Source organism: Corylus avellana, chromosome ca1 (assembly GCF_901000735.1).
Source record: "Corylus avellana chromosome ca1, CavTom2PMs-1.0".
Taxonomy (NCBI): Eukaryota; Viridiplantae; Streptophyta; class Magnoliopsida; order Fagales; family Betulaceae; genus Corylus; species Corylus avellana.
Genome location: NC_081541.1, coordinates 8,965,389 through 8,986,314, shown reverse-complemented (window position 1 = coordinate 8,986,314; position 20,926 = coordinate 8,965,389). Strand labels below are relative to the sequence as shown.

Sequence of the window (20,926 nt, the reverse complement as noted above, 5' to 3'; positions counted from 1 at the left end):
ATAACTGAAGAACCAGCTGTAACTGTATACGATTTAACAAGAAGTTTTTCCAAAGAGAAATAGCTAAATGGTAAGTCAAAACCGAACGTCTGTACTTCAAAAGGGAACATACAAAACCAGTCATATACATCAACTATAAGGCTGATAAATGTTTAGAAGATATCTAAATGGACAGACACACACAAGCTTCGGCTACAGATAAGAACTTCAATCGAAACATCAACAAAGGATTTCTGACATTCTCATATCACCCAAATAAATCGAGCCAGAACAAATGGGTTGTTTTCAAAAGTTGACAGGGCAGGTAAGGAAAAGGAAAACCCAATCTCAATCCTGTTACCAAGGGAGATCTCTCCAAAAACATGCAAAAGCCAGTGTGCTCAGGCAGATACAAATCAATTTGAGATAATGTGGTAATGTATATTGTACATGTCCCAATGGTAAGAAAATCAACGTGCCCCCATGCACTGTCACACAAAGCTGGCTTGGTGGTCAAATAGGGAAGCCTATATAGAGGAATCAAGTCCCTGTTTTTCTCCTATTACACTTCAATGTAGGATGGGGCTTTTCTGTTCTCTTGCAGTATTGGTACTTAGCTTACAAAACAATGTTACTGTTGTCTAGTATGACATTCACAATTTTGGAATTCAGTAAAGCAATAAAATATAGCTCAATATAACTAGGACTGCTGCTCTCTTATAAAAATTGAAACGTAGAGCTCAGAAACTGGACTACATTCTGCCATTAATATATTTAATGTAAGACTCGAGAACAATGGGAGATCTTCCAGATCCAGTTCCCAGATGTTCTCCTATTGAAAATCAAAAGTGACTTATTTCCTCTGACTGCCCATGTGTCACTTCAGCCAAGCTAGGTTACATGAGTGAAAAGAAAAAAAACATTATTCCAATTAAAAATTTCCAAATTTGTCGACAGAGACACAAAAATTGAAAGAGAGTAGCTACACAAACCTTTCCCCCACCAGCAAGAACCTCAAGAATTAGAGTCTCATCAAGTTTCTCATCAACATCATCTCCGATCTGCATAATTATATGACATACCAAATTGCACAATCTGTAAGCCTTAGAAGCAATGAGAACAAGGAAAAGTAGTAAACAATTTGCTAAAATAACCTAAATCATGAATTAGGCGAAGACCCTAAAGATACTTTGACATGATAGAGTTTTCAAATCTATCAAACATTATAAATAAGAGCACCAAGTCTAACCTTTCCATATATAAATAGCTTTGTTTCCACCAATGCCCCATTAATAACAAGGTCGGCTGTTTTCAAACTTGTGGGACGTTCACCTAACTCAGCTCGACAATCACTTCTTTCACCAAGTACATTAACTGCTGGAGGTGCCTACATGCAGCATAAATACAAAATTACCCTTTTCAAGTAATAAGCCGAAAGAGGATGAATGATGGAAAGCGTAATAAAAAAGGAATGATTTTAGATCATACAGATGCTTGATATGTGGCCTGTATAAGTCCTTTTAACCAAGTGACCTTTTCTTCCTCATCATGAAACTCTACAACCCATGTACTAGAAGATTCCAAAGCCTGGAAAAATATGTTAAACATAAGTTTTTCACATGCATAGAAGAAAACAAATCCCAGCTCCATCACAAAAATAGAGAAAATAATAGGTACAATGAATTGTTTTCCGAGCCAACAATTAGTCTTTCACTATGTACTTAAGCATGCTAAAATTTCAGAACATATGTGCTCCTGAAATACCTCATATATCGTCTACTTGCTAAAATATTAAATTTCCACCAAAAAAATAATCTCTATGAATTGAAATCTCCAGGTAAGTCAAATTAATCAAAATCAGCATCAACTGTTGCCCTAAAAAAATCAATTCTACTAAAATGGCCAACTTTAAGGAAGATTGGCAAATGAATGAGTAATGTTGACTAAGAATGTTTTAGAAATAATAAGCATTTCTATATGCTTTTTTTGGGGGGTGCGGGAGGGTTGTGATGCGGTAATAGAAAGAGACTATACTGTAAGTTTCTGTAGTAATGCACGCAAAGAATTGAAAACAGCGCCTCTTAGTCTACCAAATAAAATCTCTAAAAGGCAAGAGTAATCAGGATTCAGGTAAATGAAAAATTATACACGGTAAAGATTAATTCGGAACCGGTGGATGGCCCTTGGAAGATTATTTGGAAGAGTAAAACTCCTCCGAAAGTGGATTTTTTCGTATGGACACCGGTGATGGGGAAAATATTAATGTTGGACAATTTACATAAGAAGAACATTATAGTGACGGAGTGGTGTTGAATGTGAAAGAAGAGTGGTGAATCTATTGATCATTTATTATTGCATTGTGAAGTTGCTTTAGAGGTATGGAACATGGTTTTTCAAGTGTTTGGTGTTACGTGGGTGATGCCGGGTAGGATGAAGGAATGCTTGGGAAGTTGGAGAGGGCAAAGGGATAAGCGTTCAGTTCTGCAAATATGGAGATTTGCTCCTTTGTGTGTAATGTGGTGCTTATGGAGAGAAAGGAATGCACGGAATTTTGAGGACCATGAAATTGGACTTATAGAGTTGAAGAAAAGGGTGCGCCAAACACTTTTCTCATAGAGAGTATTGTGGCATTCTTCGCAAGTTTCAACGCTTGCGGAATTCTTAGAATTTTGTGCGTTATTTTCAATTTAAAGCTTGTATTTGTAGGCTCTTTTGTATACTTCCTGTGTACATGGGTTGCGCCCCTTGCACTTTTAATACATTGATATTACCTATCAAAAAAAAAACATCAAACCACAAAAAAAAAAAAAAAAAAAAATGTATATATATATATAACACCTCAAAATAACTTAACTTACTTTCTGAATATCCATCCCCCGGAAACTCACTGCAAGACAAAATGGTGAACCACCAATATTTGTTGGAGGAACCTCATACACTTGTCTGCCAGCCATGCTGAAAAATCCCGAAAATGGGATACATATTAGATAAAAGTTGAAACAAGAAGAAGAAGATAAATTTGGAAGAAGAAGAAAATTGTTTCACTCCACCAAATTTCTTCATACATTTATATGGGTTTAAATAGAACAGAATACAAAATATTATGGAAAGGTATTTACTGCAGATTACAATCAGAAATAATAGGAATAAAACCGGGCAAGCAAATCAAAGAGAATCACAGCATATCAGAAGTTTCCATATTCAACACTCCCCCTCAAGCTAAGGCAAAGATATCTCGCATGCCCAGCTTGCATAAGGTTGAATGAAGAACAATTTTTTTTTTTTTTTGATAAGTAAAAGATGTATAAAAGAGCGCAGAGGGGCGCAACCCTAATACACAGGGAGTATACAAGAAAGAGACTAAGAGGAAGAAAAAGAAGAAGAGAACATAAAAAGAAAGTCAGGGAAGCTAATCACTATAGGCGCTAGCCATCCAGCTGTCCAAGTGAAAAGAGTGTACAAGAAAAAGTGTACAAGGTCCTCTATGTTCCTAGATGAGTCCTCGAAACATCTAGCATTTCACTCACTCCAGATGCACCACATGAGACAAAGAGGAATCATCTTCCACACGACAGCACTGCGAGACTTGCCACCCGCCCACCAAAATGAAGAACAATATTAAACACTCCTTTCCTCAAAATATCCGCAAAATGTTCCCATGTCTTCACATATGGCATGCAGATTACACCCGCTCAGTTTTTTTTTAATAAAATGTTGGTCAATTTCAACATGCTTGGTTTTGTCATGTTGGACTGGATTGTGAGCAATATTAATTGCAGCTTTGTTGTCACAATACAGTCTCTTAGAATCCTTAGAATCATACCCAATCTCTTTCAATAGTATCTTCAACAAAAACATTTCACACGCTCCATGAGTCATGGCTCTAAATGCTGCTTCGCACTAGATCTAGTGAACACTAATTGTTTCTTCCAACGCCATGTAAACAAATTACCTCCCACAAATGTGCAATAATATGTTGTAGACCATCCATCCATAATAGATTCAACCCAATATGCATCTATATAGGCTTCTACTTTTTTTTTGATAAGTAAATGAAATATATATAAAAAGCGCAAAGGGGCGCAACCCACATACACGGGAGGTATAAATAAAGAGCGCCTAAGAGGGAGAGAAATGAAAGAGAAAATCAGAAAAACTAATCTCTAATGGAGCTAGCCAAGCGGCCGTCCAAGAGTAAAGAGTAAAGAAGAAAAAATGGGTCAAATCCTCTATAGTCCTAGTGGAATTTTCAAAACATCTAGCATTTCTTTCATTCCATATACACCACATAAGACACAGAGGGATCATCTTCCACACAACTACACTTTTGGATCGTCCTCCCGACCACCAACTATCGAACAAGTCCCTCACCCTGCAAGGCATGACCCAATGCAACCCAAACCGAATAAAAATCGAATGCCAAAGAGCACTTGCGAGCTCACAGTGGATAAGAAGATGATCGACTGTCTCTCCGGTCTTCTTGCACATACAACACCACTCCACTACCACTATGTTCCTCTTACGCAAAGTATCATGTGTCAAGATTTTGCCTAGAGCCGCAATCCACCCAAAAAAAGCCACTCGCATAGGAGCCTTAGTGCGCCAAATGCTCTTCCAAGGAAACACCTCTTGATTGGAGCGGGACAAAGCCTTGTAGAGCAACTTAACCTCAAACTTACCCTTCTTGGACGAAAACCAGCACAAACGATCTACATCGCCTATGGAAATCTTGCAAGAATACACCAATCAAAGAAAGGAGAAACCAAATCCATCTCCCAATCTTGAACGGGCCGAACAAAAATGACATTCCATTCAACTATCCCACTCCTCCAAGTAAAATTATCCTTCACCCAAGCTTCTTTGTGTCTGGCGATACTGAATAAGGACAGGAATGCTTGCTTCAAGGAATTCTCCCCACACCAAATATCATGCCAGAAACGAACTTTCGAACCCTCCCCCACCTCGAACCGAATCCCTTTGGCAAAAAATTCCAACCTTGACGAATGTGCTTCCATAGGCCCATACCATGGGAACCCAAAACCTCCTTCGTGCACCACCCACCTTCCTTGTCTTCATACTTAGCTTTGATAACCTTACACCAAAGAGCCTCGCTCTCATTCGCATATCTCCAAAGCCATTTCCCCAAAAGAGATTGATTAAACTGGTGCAGCTTCCGAATGCCAAGACCACCATAGCGTAGGGGACGACAAACTTGATTCCAACTTACAAGATGCAACTCAGGCTCATCTCCCATTCCTCCCCACAAGAAATCTCTTTGGACTTTCTCAATCCTTTTAGCTACACTTATAGGAATCGAAAACAGAGACAAAAAGTAAGTCGGAAGATTAGCCAAAGTGCTCTTAATGAGAGTTAGGCGACCTCCTTTAGAGAGATACATCCTCTTCCAACCCATCATCTGACACTCCATCTTTTCAATCACGTCATTCCACATAACCGTATCCTTGTACGGCGCCCCTAGAGGGAGACCCAAATACTTCATAGGCAACTCGGCAACACTACACCCAAGGATACTAGCTAATACCCCAATGTTCTCCACCTCACCAATGGCCACAATCTTTGACTGTCCCAGATTCACTCTCAAACCCGATACAGCTTCGAAACATAAGAGAATGAGACGTACATACCGGATTTGCTCGATAGAAGCTTCACAAAAGATCAAAGTATCATCCGCAAATAAAGAGTGAGAGACCATCAACTCCGATAAAACCCTATTTCCCACCGAGAAACCAGTCAAAAGGCCTTGTTCTACCGTCGCATCTGTATAGGCTTCTACTTTCAAGTGCATATCGAGAAAACAACAATCCCTTACTTGGTGAGGATTTGAAGCAGCAAATCATTCGATAAACTGCTTCCATATGAGGGTCACACAGCAAATACATAAATTGACTCACCACACTAATAGCATATGCAACATCGGGACAGCTATGAGACTGATAGATCAACTGACCAACCAATAACTAATATCTACCTTTATCCACCACAGGACTCACTATTTTCACCCAACCGAACCTTCACCTCGAGTGGATTATCAATGGCTCTATATTCCAGCATGCTTGTTTCCTTAAAAAGATCAAGAATATATCTCCATTGAGAAATAAATATACCATGTTTCGACCTCAATGCCCAAAAAATACTTCAAACTGCCCAAACCTTTTATTTCAAATTTGTTTGCAAGATATTTTTTTATGTTTTGTATCTCCTCATCATCATTTTCTGGTACTACAATATCATCAACACACACAATCAAAGCCATTCCCTTTCCTTGAGAGAAATGTTTGATAAAAAGTGTACGATTAGTTTAACTTTGTTTATAATCAAATCTTTACATAGCTCGACAAAACCATTCAAACCATGCTCGCAGAGATTGTTTTAGACCATATAAAGCCTTCTTCAGTTTGCACACTATAACCATAGAAGATGAATATTCAAGTCCAGGATAAACTGTCATGTATACTTCTTCTGGATCTCCAAGAATGAACACATTTTTCACATCAAATTGGTGCAGTGGCCAATCTAGATTTGCTGCTAAAGTAGGACTCAAATTGAGTTCATCTTTGCTACTGGAGCAAATATTTCCTTAAGAGTCATTTCCATAGCTTTGTGTAAAACCTTTTCCAACAAGTCTTGCCTTGTATCATTTCCATAGCTCTACATCGGCCTCAATGGTTCCAGATTTCCCTCTCCTTCCAAACTCAGCTTTGATGAGCCGTCTCCTGCGGCCAGACGAACACCCCCGCTACCCTCAGACCACAACTCAAATGATTTTGATTCCACGTAGCAAAAACCCAAGTATCCCATGAATACTTAGCAGGGACCTTCTAGCCAAATCCGAAGATAGTGATAACTTCTTAAGAGGTCATGAGATTATTTTAACAAATCTGTCAACACTTTTCAAAAAGATGTTATTGAGCAAAGGGAAAGGGTGACCAGATAAAACACAATTTGAGGATAAAAGGACCTAAGATTACAATTCTCAAATCACCGAGAGTTGAAAAGCATCAATATCCAAGAAACACAAGGAAAGAGATATGGAAAAGGAAAACCTTGTGCTCCGCTGGTAGCTCAGGGACTTTTCCGACTCCAAAACATAAAGATATAACCCTGACAACGCAAGAAAACATGGCTGCCAAGTTGCCACAGAATTGCCAATCCCCTGAAATAAGAAATTGTATTAGTTACAATTGAAATGAGATAGATAAGTAAGGTGAATACCAAACCAGCTTGTTTCCCGAGGGAATTAAGAACATACCTTCCAAACTAAGATTCTAGCATCAGTAGCAAGATCTGTAGGACTCCAAGGAGCAAGTTCAGCTTGGAAATTATCAACAGTAGGTTGACCACAGGTTTCCATTGTACCATATAATATGTTTAGCAATTCCATGAGTCTGCCATACCTCGCAGGTGAAAAGTGAATGCCAAGGTTTGGCACTTGAATAGAAATGCATGTTGATGGGTAACTCGGGTGAGGTACTTTAATCTTCAATAAAAAGATGCGTAAGTGCGATTAGCATGAATTCTCATTACTAAAATAATATCCAGAGTGGGAAATGTCTCGAGCAGAATACAAAAATCAATGACAATTACGCCAGAATTGGAGGAAAAACCACACCTGATCAACAAGTACTGCTATTCCACACCTATCAACCAAAGGACAGAAATTGTCATTTGTTTCTGGCATAGAAGATACAAGTTGCTGACTACTGTATTTTTGTGAGACTAAAGTGCAATTCTGACATTCAGAACCACAATCAGTAAAGAAAGCAGCAATATCTCTTCCAGATATGAGAAAACGAGAATACAGATTCTGCCTGGGTTCGTCCGACCGACGTTCCTGCAGTAATAATTAATCATTTCAGACAAAGCAAATGCAACTATGAGCAATTGGATAAGTCCTTATTAAAGATACGCACAGTGGTGTTCACCGTGAAATGACCAAAATCCAAAAGAAAATGGCTATCACATTTGGAAGAGCCAAAAGTTCTGATAGGTATTCTAACTTTTGGGGCATCAAAATCAATATCAAGTGCAAACCTGAAACACCAAGCAGAAAGAGGGATAGAATGAGTGCAAATAAATTTTTACCCCAGACGGAAATAAAGCACAATGGGTAAAAAAGGACGAGATGAACAGCAAGGTGACAAAGAAAATAGCCTTAGATAGGGTAGGGTAGAAAATAGACATGTATCCAACCCAAATCATTTGGAGTAAAGTAAAGTCTTGGTCAAGTTAAATAGAGTATATATCTATTGATTAAAAAAATTGAAAAAAAAAAATTATAAAGAAAGCAAGTTCAAATGATTGATGTGCAAAAGGATTAAATAACCAAATAAACAAACAGCGCAAAAACACAACCACAGATAAATTAATAACAAATGTTAACCTGCTCTGTTCTTCTAATACCATTTGAAATTGCTCCTGTGCTCTACGAGTCACCTTCTCAATCTTCATCTGCCCTTGGCATTGAATATTAGAAGATTAGTTTTACACCATTTTACTTCCGTGTTGAACATTTTGCAATACATGTTGACATCATTACCTGCAAAGCAGCTGCAGTTTCGAATGCAACAGTAGGACTAACTGCATTACTTCTCTTCAAAAACTCTAAAAAGCGAGCACAACTTTTCATGAAAACCTGCAAACCACAGGGATTTGGCAAGTTTCACACAATAGGGACGGTAAAATGTTGAGGGTGGGGGGGGAGGAGACAGATGAAAAAAGAGAAGAAGCAATTATACAAGGTACTCCCAATTCCCAAACGTATTAAATATTACAAGTAGACATTCAACATCAAAATGGAGTACCTTAAAAGATAATGAGACTGAAGAATAGGGAAGGGAGACACAACAATAAATTCAAGCCACATATATGGGTAGACAAGGAAAATCACATTTCTCCACCCAAATATGTTACAAGCAAATAAAAGCAAAAATTTTAAAGGTTAAAGGAAATGAGGATGGCTTTCCATATATTCTTCTAATAACCAAAATGATAATTGTGGATTTTCTCAGAGAAAAAGTGCTTCACTTTGCATGTGAAGTTCATAATGAGCCTTTCTGGAATGAGATCTGATAATAGATATATCGTTAAAGTTAAAACGACAAAATAGGGGATGTTATAGAAAAGGCTTAGAAAGCAGAGTAAGCAACTACTTCTAAAAGCATGTTGTTTGAAGAACATATCACTCTCACTCCCTCTCTTGAAAACTAAGAAATTACCGTAACATGGCAGGGAGAAATTGTAGCTGAAAGCCTCCAGTCGACATTCTCCTCAACCGGTGAGTGTACAAAACTAGCAGCTAAGGCATTCACTTTCTGCTCATTACAGACACTCTGCAAAATAAATGCTGAAACATATCAGTGCACCAAAAAAATACAAATTGTGTTACAGAGAAATTTATAAACAGCAATATATAAATGTTAATTACAGCATCAACTCTTATCTCCGGAAAAAATAAGAAAAAAGATGCACAGAAGAAGTCGGAAATTTATTTACATATCAATTTGTTAAATTTGCACACTTAGATCTACACTAAAACTCATGGAAATTTTTCAAAATTCCATCTCAATCTAAAGCACTTCTATTGCATCAGCAACTTAAAAACCTTGTCATTCAGACCATCAGACCCTGATATAACATGGAACAAACCTGTGCAAGTGAACCTTCAGGGCCTGATAAACCATAGAATCTCAGTAACACATCACACTGGGTACTGCGATGTTTAAACTTGGTAGACACATGAAGTTGTTCAAATCTACCACAAACAATCTCTGTCTGATTTATATCAATGATCCTAGCAGCAGCCTGGCCAATTGATAAAGTTACCAAATAATGGATCATATTCTGCATGTCCTTTACTGAATGTGACATCAACTCATCATTTGGCTGATGACTCAGTAAATTATTGATTGCCTGCCATTCCTCTTTAGTCAGTCTTTCCTCTGTTAACTGTGATTCCTCAGAAGCATCCCCAACAGATTCATCCCCAGAGTGTGCACGCCTGAGATATAAAGGAAACTAAAATGAATTTCCAGGCATAGAAGAACACAAGCTACAACCAGAAGTTTCAGAAAAGCAAAAGGTGAACAAGAAATTAGGAAAAAGCACATAACCAAAGAAACAATCAAAGGACGACACAATTTATTTCCAAGAAAAGGTAGCAACACCACAGTCCCCACATACCATCTAAATGAAAGCCAGCTTCTCCTTTTAAGCCTCCTCTGCTCAGCTGCCTCCTTCAATTTCGCAGATTCAACCTTGGCATGTGCAAGTAACCTATATGATACATGCACAAATCACAAATCAGGAGAAAATCAAAAGACTATATTCTCTTTTTTTGGATGAAATTTTTTTAACAAAAAGGTAAAGAGATTACAATTTAAAGAAAATTGAGAGGTCCCTAAATAAAAGGGGAAAAAATCTTGACAAAAAAAAATTGATGAATAATAAATTTATTGAAAGAAAAGGGCAAAGCCCTCAAACACAAATAAACTCTTAACAAAAATAACAACAAAAGCCAAGAAAGAATCAAACATATCATTACAGTATCCCGAGGTTTTTACATGAATAGTATGTGTATCAAGCATTTTCTTTTCACTAGCAATAGGTATTAACGAAGTGAATACAGATGAGGTGCACGAGAAACATGCAAGAAGGAAAATGAAACAGAAAAGGGAAAAATATGTACTATCAACCTTGGAACACAAAAATCCAATACTTGAATAACTTGTACAAACAATCTTCCCTCAGTGCATGTGTATCCCTAGTCATGCATCATGAAACCTTTTAAAAGTAATAAAATATCATTAAAACACTTCTAAACCATCTTGTCTTAGAATGCATATGCCCTTTGCACCATAGGACCTTCTAACGTAGAATGATAATATGATATCACCAAACCCATACGAAACAATTTAGACATCAAGCCCAGTAAAAATTGACCCTAAAACATGACATACTGGTGTGGTAAATGCACAGAATAAACACACAACTGGCCGCCAAATCCAAATTTGAAGTTGATCCTTTGCACTTGGAATAAATCCCTGGATTTCTACAATATTTCAGAAATGTAGAATTTTCTCGAAACCTACTAGCCCAAGTAAAAGAACAAGTGACATAATAGTCACAATTTCGTGGGAAATGGAGTCATTTTCAACAAATATGCATGCATGTGGGTTGGGGGGGAACCAAATCATACACTCGTCATCAAAGTATGATCTGTAAAATCCAAAAACAAACGCTATATTCTAGAAAAAGTATGGAACCCAAAAAATGCATAGCAATAATCCCTTTTATCAGCCTGCAAACACATTTTGGTCTATAAAATTAATGCAAGACACATTCCAGATACATTAAAGCTTATTTATCAGATCAGAACAAGCAAAACATATATCATCTTCATTTTTTGAAGAATAAATTTGAGAAGTCTTTGATGCTTTCATCCTAAACAATATATCTAAAAAATTGAGGTTCAGTTACTGCAACAGCTGTATCTTTTAATAAATTGTTCCATTACTTATCAAAAAAAAAAAAAACAGTTGTATCTCAAGTATTGGGCTGTTTGGAAGGAACTTCTGTTCATTTAACGGAGGCAAAAAAGTTTCAGTGGCTTAAAGGAATTCATATAGCAGAACAAAGCAGTGGAAATTAAAGGCTGTCTCGTCATTGGTAGTAGTGAGCTATCAACTACTTACACACATACCAAAAAGCAGTCTATAATTGCAGATGCTTATGTCCGTGAGAGTTCATGGTAGTGTTTAAGCATGATTCACTTTTCTCTGAATTCTCGCACATATACTTAAGTTTCATTAGTATTTTAATAGTTTTTTGGTTATATTAATAAGAATGTTTTGGAGACTTATTTGATAGGAAAGATGCCATATGATGCTATTATTGCCACTTCTATAGTAAGGACAATTTCCTTGAAAGTCAATACTTGAGCCTATTGGGGCGGTGTTCTAGTGAGCCTAGTGGGGCACATGGGGTGGGTTTATGAATAATATTAGGAGGGGTTGGGGGACGTTCTGTAATCACATCAGATTTAAAGTGGGTGATGGCTCCAAGGTTAGGTTTTGGCATGATTTGTGGTGTGGGGATACGGTCCTAAAGGATGTCTTTCCGGTTTTATTTGGTACTGCTCATGCAAAGGATGCTCTGTTGAGGATCACATGAAAATTTCTGGAGGTGCCATTCATTGGAATGTGAGATTTCCTAGAGCGGCTCAGGATTGAGAGGTGGATGCCTTTGCTTCGCTCTACAAGTTTTTGTATTTAATAAGAATGAATCGGGAAAGGGACGACAGGTTGTGGTGGATCCCTTCCAAAATAGGGTTGTTTGGTGTGAATCCTTCTATAGTGTAATGAATTGTCATGATGGTTTTCGTTTCCCATGGAAAAGTGTTTGGATGACTAAGGTTCCTTTGAGGGTGACTTTTTTTGTGTGGTCAGCGGCCCTAGGGAAGATCCTTACCATAGACAATCTCCAAAAGCAGCACGTTATTGTGGTTGATTGGTGTATTATGTGCAAAAAGAATGGGGAGTCTACGGACCATCTTCTTCATTGGGAGGTTGCTTGTGCCATTTGGAATGTTTTCTTCAAACGTTTCGGGTTGTCTTGGGTTATAACTAGACATGTAGTTTGTTTGCTTGTTGGTGGAGTGCAGTTGTTTGGAAGATGATGCATTTGTGCCTTTTGTAGTGTCTTTGGAGGCAAACGAATAAAAGGTGTTTTGAGGACCGCGACAAGACCTTGGAGGAGTTGAAATCTTTTTTCTTCAACACTTCCCATCTTTGAACAGGTGCTTATGTTTCTCCTTTAGTGATTAAATTTCTTGATTTTTTTGCTCCTTTTGCCCCTACTTTGTATGTGGCTTCTCCTGTAAACTCCATGTGTACTAGGGGGCATCTTACACTTTTAATGATATTTCAATTAATTATAAATAAAAAATAAAAAAATACTTGACTTGGAGGGTTTTATCACAGTTGCACTTGACGTTTTTATTTGTAAGTTTACTCTCGCATCTAGTGGTCTTGATCACGCAATGTCACTCACCCTACATCCCATTCTATATGGAGGAAGGAAGCGCAATTTGAGCTAAAGCTCATTGGCTCATTGCTGTTCAACCTAGATAACTTTGCTGATCACCTTTTCCCATCGTGAATCAAATAAAAAACCATATAGATAATTGAAAATTAAGCATGTTTACATGTCTGCAAGTGTCTATTTATCGAACAGCAGAAAAATGGAAATGAAAAACATATTGGAAAAAGAAATGAGATAATTTTGCCAACTTGAATTCAGCATTGCATCATGGTGTAGCAACTAGCAAGTGAAATACACATATCCTTCGTGGCAGTGACAATCAACTCTATATAAAACAAAGTGCCAGGGAAACTAATTTGCGTACCTCCATAAAAGAATTACTTTGGAATCAAGATCTTTCTCAATTTCTCTAATTTCTCCAATTTCTTTACTATTAACACTTGACGTATGTTGCAGTGAAACAGCATACAACTGAACGTAACGCCGACGAAGATGACAGAGATGCTGAATTCTGTCCCAGGAGAATCGATAACTGAGATGGGGAAGCAGGTGTAAAGTCAGATTCAACTTTAGAAATGACTATTCAAATCAGAATACATTTTAAAGCACAGGGTACAGCCCGACCACAGATGGTAAAAACATGCACCAGATCTGGACATTTTCTTATTATGTACCATGTTTCCTCAACATGGATTAACTAATAAATTTACAGAATTAAACATATATTACCACATTTGCTTCTGCTGCAGGCCTGCTTGAGCAGCATACCGCCACCATAGATAAGGAGCATCTGAAACTGGCAGCACTGGTCTCAAGTGAGAAACTTCAACATATGTCTTGTATCTTGACACAACCTCCAACAGTTTTATCCAATCATGATACTGTGCCTGTGTGAAACCAAGCAAAAAGTTGATTAAGGAACTCCATTTGCATACCAAGAATGTACTACAAAAGAAGAAATTTGCACTTCATCTTTTCTGTCATAAAATTGAGCCAAAAAAATATGGAAGAAGTAGAAGAGATAGATAAAGAGAGGAAGTGAGCCATTTAAGGGGACAGAGGTCCTAGAGGTACCATACAAAAGTAAAACAATTCTTTCCTCCTGCTATTCTTTTTTTTTTTTGATAAGTAATAACCAGTCTTATTGAAAGCGTCTTTACTCTCATTAACCAAAAAAAGAAGTGGATTAATTTTAATATATTAGTTGTCTTTACCACAAGCAAACATATCAGAATTGGAGATGCAATGGGTAGATATAAAATCGTGACAAAATGATTGAAGAATACAGCATTCAACACCTCTGTAATTGTTAAGGAGACGTCACTTAGGTCAAGAGAGGCCTTCTCGAATGGAACCTCTGGATCATTTCTTTCTTGATTCCCAAGGCGATGATATTTCAAGACTCCATCGATAGGTGACACCAAATAGTTGCGATTCATAGCCCACTTAGACACCATTCCATGGTCAGCAGCAGGTTTGTTTATACCATCTTCAAATATCTAGTGAAACATGAAACCAAAGAGAAGAAAGTGGCAAAAATAGTACCAAATGTCTGACACTTTTTTCCATGTACCAAAAGCAAATGCAGTAAACTACTTAAGTACATGGGCAAATATTGTAATAGTATAGGGAACAAACCTCAATCCATTCTTTCGGACTGAGATCCTCCCATCTATTATCTATCTCCCAAGGAAGGCTACTAGAATCGTGATACATGGCAAGTCTCTCAAGCTGCAATGACTGTAACAAGAAAATTATATGCATCAGCCTGTTAATTTTGCTCATGATAATTTAAGTAAAAGGATAAACAGGATGATCCAGAGACTTCATCGATACACACATCTGGCACACTACAAAACATAAGCAAACTAAAAACTTTCCTTGCATAATTCCATAAGCTTAAATACAGTAGTTTGTGTGGTGGTTGGTGTTTTAATGAAGTTAATGGGTTGCATGGGTTTGGTCTTTGGAAATTCATTAGGAGCGGTTGGGAAGAGTTTTTTAACTATACGAGATTCAAGGTGGGTGATGGTTTAAAGATTAGTTTTTAGCATGACGTGTGGTGTGGGGAGCAGCCCCTTAAGATGGCGTTTCCAGGAATTGTTTAGCATTGCCTGCTCTAGGGATGCCTCTATGCTGGATCATCTTCAATTATCCAATGGCTCTCCTCAGTGGAATGTTAATTTCGTAAGAGGGGCTCATGATTAGGAGATGGAACTCTTTACTTCGTTCTTCAATTAGTTGTATTCCCCATGTTTGCAATAATTTCCCTTGGAGGAGTATTTGGCGATGTAAAGCCCCCTTGAGAGTGGCTTTCTTTGCATGGTCGGCCGCTTTAGCAAAGATCCTTATTTTGGATAACTTAAGAAAGAGGCAAATTACTGTGATAAATTGGTATTTGCATGTGCAAGAAGAGTGGGGGAAACCTTTGACCACCTTTTACTTCATTGTGAGATAGCTAGTGCCTAATGGAACTCTATCTTCAATTGCTTTGGTTAGATGGGTCAAGCCCCGTCGAGAGATAGATTTCTTTCTTGTTGGAGAGGGCAGTGGGGTAGTCCTCAAAGTGAAGCTATTTGGACGATGATCCCACCTTACTTAATGTGGTGTATTCGAAAAGAATGAAACGATCAAATCTTTGAAAACAGTGAGAGGACGGTAGTGGAATTAAAGGCCTTTCATCTTCAATACCCTATACCAATGGATGGTTGCCTATGAGTGTTTTCATATTTCTAGTTTTCATGCCTTATTTGATCTTTTTTTTCCTTTTCTGGTTAGGTGTTTCTCTTGTATACTTCTTATGTACTTGGATGCGCCCTTTGCATTTTTTAATGAAGTTCATTCACTTATACAAAAAAATGACTAATTTTGAGATGTTCATGTCTTTTATTAACTTCCCATATACATGAGTTGCATCACTTTGACTATGCTTTAATAATTTAATTATTCAGCTTAATTGTGCTTTGTTGGGCAAGTGGTTGTGGAGGAATGCGACAGAATGGGATGCTTTGTGGAGGAAATTAGTGGAAGTTAAATATGATAGTCAAAGGGATGATTGATGTTCTAAGGAGGTAGGGGGAACTTATGGAGTGGGAGTGTGGAAATGTATTAGAAGGGGGTGGGAGGGTTTTGCGCGTCATGTGCGGTTTGACATAGGAGATGGTTCTAAAGTGTTATTTTGGCATGATGTGTGCTGTGAAGAACTTCCATCAAAGATATTATTCCCAGAAATTGTACAATATTGCATGTAACAAGGATGCGTGGGTGGAGGAGAATATGGAGATCCCAAATGGTCTCAGTCATTGGAATGTTCTGTTTATTCGCCCAGTGCATGATTGGGAAATTGATGAGGTCTCGAGATTTTTTGAATTGTTGTATTCCCAAAAAATTAGATATGGAGGTGAGGATAAAATTTGTTGGGATCCTTCAAAAAGGAAGATCTTTGAAGTGAAGTCTTATTATCAGATTCTATCTACTCCAGCATAGGCGTTTGGTCCTTGGAAGAATATTTGGAAGGTGAAGGCTCCCCTGAGAGTAGCTTTTTTTGTGTGGACGGCGGCTCTAGGAAAAATCCTAACTTTGGACAATTTACGGAAGAGGAAAATTATGGTGATGGAGTGGTGTTACATGTGTAAACAAGTGGAGAGTCCATTGACCATTTATTCCTGCATTATGAGATTGCAACTGAGATATGGAACGTGTTTCTTCAACTCTTTGGTGTTGATTGGGTTATGCTGCGCAGGGTGAGTGATTGCTTGGGGAGTTGGAGGAGATAGTTGGGTAATCGGCTTGCTTTGCACATATGGAGAATGATTCCATTATGGGTGATGTGGTGTCTCTGGAGAGAACGGAATGCACAAAGCTTTGAAAATCGTGAGTGGCTAGCTCGAGTTGAAGAAGTTGGCGTTACATACTATGTTTTCATGGAGAGTGCCATGGTCTAATTTGCATGTGTATACGTTTTCTGATTTTTTAGTGTTATGTGCTTCCTTTTCTAATTAGTAGGGATTTTCTTGTATACTTCCTGTGTACATGAGTTGCGCCCTTCTGCATGTTTTTTAATATACATTATTTATCAAAAAATATATATATCCGTGTGTGTGTGTGTGTGTGTGTGTGTGTATGTGTGCGTGCTAGGAGCATAAATTATCGACGAATAAATAGTTAGTTTTGTACCCCAAAAAAAAGTCTGTTTAACTTCAAAAGGTATTCTTCTTTTTCTAGTCTCTAAAGTGATTGTTTCTAGTTTTGCAGAGTTTTTGAATTTGTGTTCTTTTTCTTTAAACCAAAAGTTCTCTTGTATATTCCTTGTGTACTAGGTTTGCACCCCATTGCGCTTTAATGATAATGAAATTACTTATCATTATCGGCGGCTTTCTTTGCATGGTCGGCGGCTTTGGGCAAAATTCTGACCTTAGATAACCTCAGGAAACAACATGTGATTGTGGTGAACAGATGTTGTATGTGTAAGACGAGTGAGGAGACAGTAGATCATCTTTTTCTTCATTGGGAGGTAGCTTCTGTCTTGTGGAGTGCTTTCTTTGGCCGCTTTGGGTTGTCTTGGGTGATGCCTAGGAGGGTTGTCGAGTTGCTAGCATGTTGGTGGTCCTCGGGAAGGGAGGGAGTGTTGCGGTCTGGAAGATGGTGCCTACTTGCTTTTTTTGGTGTTTATGGAGAGAGAGAAATAATAGGTGCTTTGAGGATTTGAAGAGGTTCTCTGAGGACATATTATCCTCTTGTCTTCATGCTTTATATCTTTGGACTGTAACGTATGTTTGTCTGGTGACGATTAGCTATGATGAGTTCCTTGTCTGTTTTTCTCATCCTAGCTAGGTGATCCTTTGTATACTCCCAGTGTACTTTGGGGCGTTTGCGTTTTTAATAAAACTGATTTACTTATCAAAAAAATGAAATTACTTATCAAAAAAAAATTAAACATCAAAAGGATTCATTCTAGATAAAAGTCCACCATTCTTGAGAGAGGTATGTCCAAATTTTTTAACCATGTGTTCAAGACAAACATAAACAATGCCCTAGAAAATCAAAATCTTTAGCACTGACATCCTAGTTTAAATACTAACCCAAAAAAAAAAAAAAAAAAAAAAAAGGATATTGTAACTCAGCATTCCAAAAGTCAAAGAAATGCGACTCTAAATACTTAATGTCGATCTAGATAGAATGTTCTCTCCTTTAAGTAATTACTTTCCGACCTACACGAATGTCTCAAAAAGATGCTAAACTAATCATTAGTTTTATATCAGACATTGGAAATGCCATATGCTGCTCTCCACATAACTATTTTAGTAAAAGTAACTTCACAAAGAAAGAAGGCAAGCCTAACCTTCCGCAATTTATCCAGAGCACCACTAGTGTCAAAGGTTTCATTTCCCTGCTCATCCATCGTAACAGCAGCAAGTTTGGCCAAAGTAACGCCTGAGGAAAATGGCCGTCCTGGATTACTGCATGGAAAACATTTTTGTTTTTAAAAGCAGGCAGATAAGAAGCATACTATCACATGCACAAGAAGATGAAGATTATAGAATTAAATTGGTGAACAAAACATATGAAGAGATAAACAAGATCTGAACCATCAACTAAAGACAAAAACATTAAAACCAACAAAAAAAAAAAAAAACACATCCACCAACCTGACAGAATCCTCATATCTAATATGTACATTGCTAATTGATATCTTAAGATTTCCAATGATGGTAGCAATTAGAGAACCTAGCCATGAATTCCCAGGAGGTGGCTGCACCAGAAAAAAAAAAATAAGAAGAAGAAGAAGAAGAAAAAGTGAAACACTAAAATCTGCATATATCACCATGTTTTCGCACAAATACAGGAATTCAGGAACAAGCTTGAGGGAAACATGCTAAAGCACTCTGAAAATATGAATGAGCATGAAGAAAAGTAAAAGTAGTTGGTACAAACATCATACAAAAAATAAAAAATTTAAAAAAATAAAAATATAAAAGTACACATACTCTCCTCAAACCAACATCCAATTTTCAATGTCTCCCCAAATTACCAAAAATTTGTAATGTACTCCCATATGACAAAAATACCCTTCACTTAAATAAATAAATAAAAAAAGTGGAAGAGGGGGTTGCTAGCATCCCCATGGCCCACCCCAAACCACCCCATGGCCTTGGGGATGGTTTTTGGCCGAGCCACACCCCCTCTTCCTCCCTTTAAAAAAAAATAGTTTTTAGTTTTCAATTTTAAATTTAAAAGTTTCTCTTTTCTTTTTTCTTTTTTCGAATTTATAGGGTATTTTTGTCTTATTTTAGGGTCATTTTGTCTTGTTGCGGGACAAAAAGGGTACATTGCTTGGCAATTTAGGAGGGACATTGATGCAATCTTTAGTTTGGGGGGACCTTACAAATTGGATGTTAGTTTGAAGGGGGGTATATGTATTTTCCCCTCTAAGGCAAGAAAAAGAACAGGTAGACTCAAATCATTAACAAAAAGTAGCTATATACACCGGCCGCCTAAAAGCAATGGTTACTAGTAGTTAGGTATCAATTGCTAAAATGTTTGAAGAATCAAACCTTTCACTTACATCTAATGGGACCTTATTTAATTGATCAACCTCTCACAAACCACCTTACAACACTTACCCTAATCTTGCCTGGAATCAGTGCTATGTCTAGGTTCAAGGCAAGCCACTCATTTCAAATTAACTTCACAAATTACAACCATTAGACAACACATAATAGTTTCTTTAAAACCACTGCCCTCTTTTCTCATTTATTCCAGGCAGCATGCTCTTTATCTCCTTATGGATGACGAAAGCAATACCCAACCATCAATATAACACTATTCCCTCACTGCTACGAATTCAGCAAATTTACATTTCTTCCATTGAGTTATTATGCAAAATCTCCATTTTTTGTAGCTAAAACAATGCTACATATAAACTAATATTAACACCTACACCATACTCCATACATTAATATATTAACACCTAGATTATGCTCCATAAGACTACCAGAGGAAACCATAGTTATCCACAATAGAAGCAAAAAGATAAGGGCCACTGCCAGCCATCGATACAACACAGTAGTACAAAACAAAATCACACCAAAATAAAAATTAAAACAAAATTAAGAGAAATGCAGTGATTCTTTTGTTTTACAAAATATAGAACTAACAAGTGGATTGCAACTACATCTCTTCCAAGCTGAAAAGAAACAAACAAATAAACAAGCAAGAAGACAATAGAATACAAAAAAAATTGGGTAAAAGATCTTGCTTCGAAATCTCAACACCTGATTGAGAACTTCATGACTTCATCAGAAGACACAACCCCAAAAAATATGGTTTCACAGTAGAGAATAACATGAACATCAACCTAGACAATGTGAACGACAAGCATTTCACCCAACAAGAGCCTTTGGATGAGAAATTGCCAATGCATATATACATCAGCAAGGCCTACATGTTACTTACAATAGAAAAAATAATAATAATAATAACGATAAACATAAACATAACAAAGTCTACTGAAATATGACAAGGTATCAAAAAATAAATAATAACACCAAACGAGTATAAAGTAGCTCTACTAAATAATCGTTGATTCCCACACTAAAAGAAGTATTGAATTTATAAGCTTACACTTCCTAGCTTTGACCTTGATATTGCTTCCAGGGTTGCTGACTCTGCTTCCTGCATGCAATATGTGAGGAGTATTAAAAACTTTTATCAAGGATCAAAGCTGCAAAGTCTCTTCTGATATGCAATGGTAAAAAAGCATATTTTTAAATCCAAGACCAAGAATCCTGAACACAAGTATGGAATTTCAACATCACCATAAACACAATCCAAATTAGAGGCAAATTACAGCCATTAACAATTTTGCTTGATTGGATTATTAATTTAA

General features: G+C 37.3%; 1 protein-coding gene across 1 annotated transcript in view; it reads right to left on the bottom strand.

Moving 5' to 3' along the window:
* LOC132176414 (uncharacterized) overlaps positions 1–20,926 on the bottom strand; it is a 93,536-nt gene that overhangs the window by 59,941 nt on the left and 12,669 nt on the right. Inside the window, exons 6-26 of the mRNA XM_059588647.1 lie at positions 20,662–20,712; positions 18,687–18,790; positions 18,380–18,497; positions 14,677–14,778; positions 14,337–14,537; positions 13,768–13,925; positions 13,403–13,570; positions 10,180–10,272; positions 9,646–9,997; positions 9,216–9,329; positions 8,537–8,632; positions 8,381–8,448; positions 7,911–8,031; positions 7,610–7,831; positions 7,250–7,477; positions 7,044–7,153; positions 2,838–2,934; positions 1,468–1,566; positions 1,229–1,366; positions 972–1,040; positions 14–89 (exon numbers count right to left, since the gene is read on the bottom strand). Of these exons, the coding sequence (XP_059444630.1) occupies positions 14–89; positions 972–1,040; positions 1,229–1,366; positions 1,468–1,566; positions 2,838–2,934; positions 7,044–7,153; positions 7,250–7,477; positions 7,610–7,831; positions 7,911–8,031; positions 8,381–8,448; positions 8,537–8,632; positions 9,216–9,329; positions 9,646–9,997; positions 10,180–10,272; positions 13,403–13,570; positions 13,768–13,925; positions 14,337–14,537; positions 14,677–14,778; positions 18,380–18,497; positions 18,687–18,790; positions 20,662–20,712 (2,785 nt within the window). The remainder of the gene's footprint in view (positions 1–13; positions 90–971; positions 1,041–1,228; positions 1,367–1,467; positions 1,567–2,837; positions 2,935–7,043; positions 7,154–7,249; positions 7,478–7,609; positions 7,832–7,910; positions 8,032–8,380; positions 8,449–8,536; positions 8,633–9,215; positions 9,330–9,645; positions 9,998–10,179; positions 10,273–13,402; positions 13,571–13,767; positions 13,926–14,336; positions 14,538–14,676; positions 14,779–18,379; positions 18,498–18,686; positions 18,791–20,661; positions 20,713–20,926) is intronic.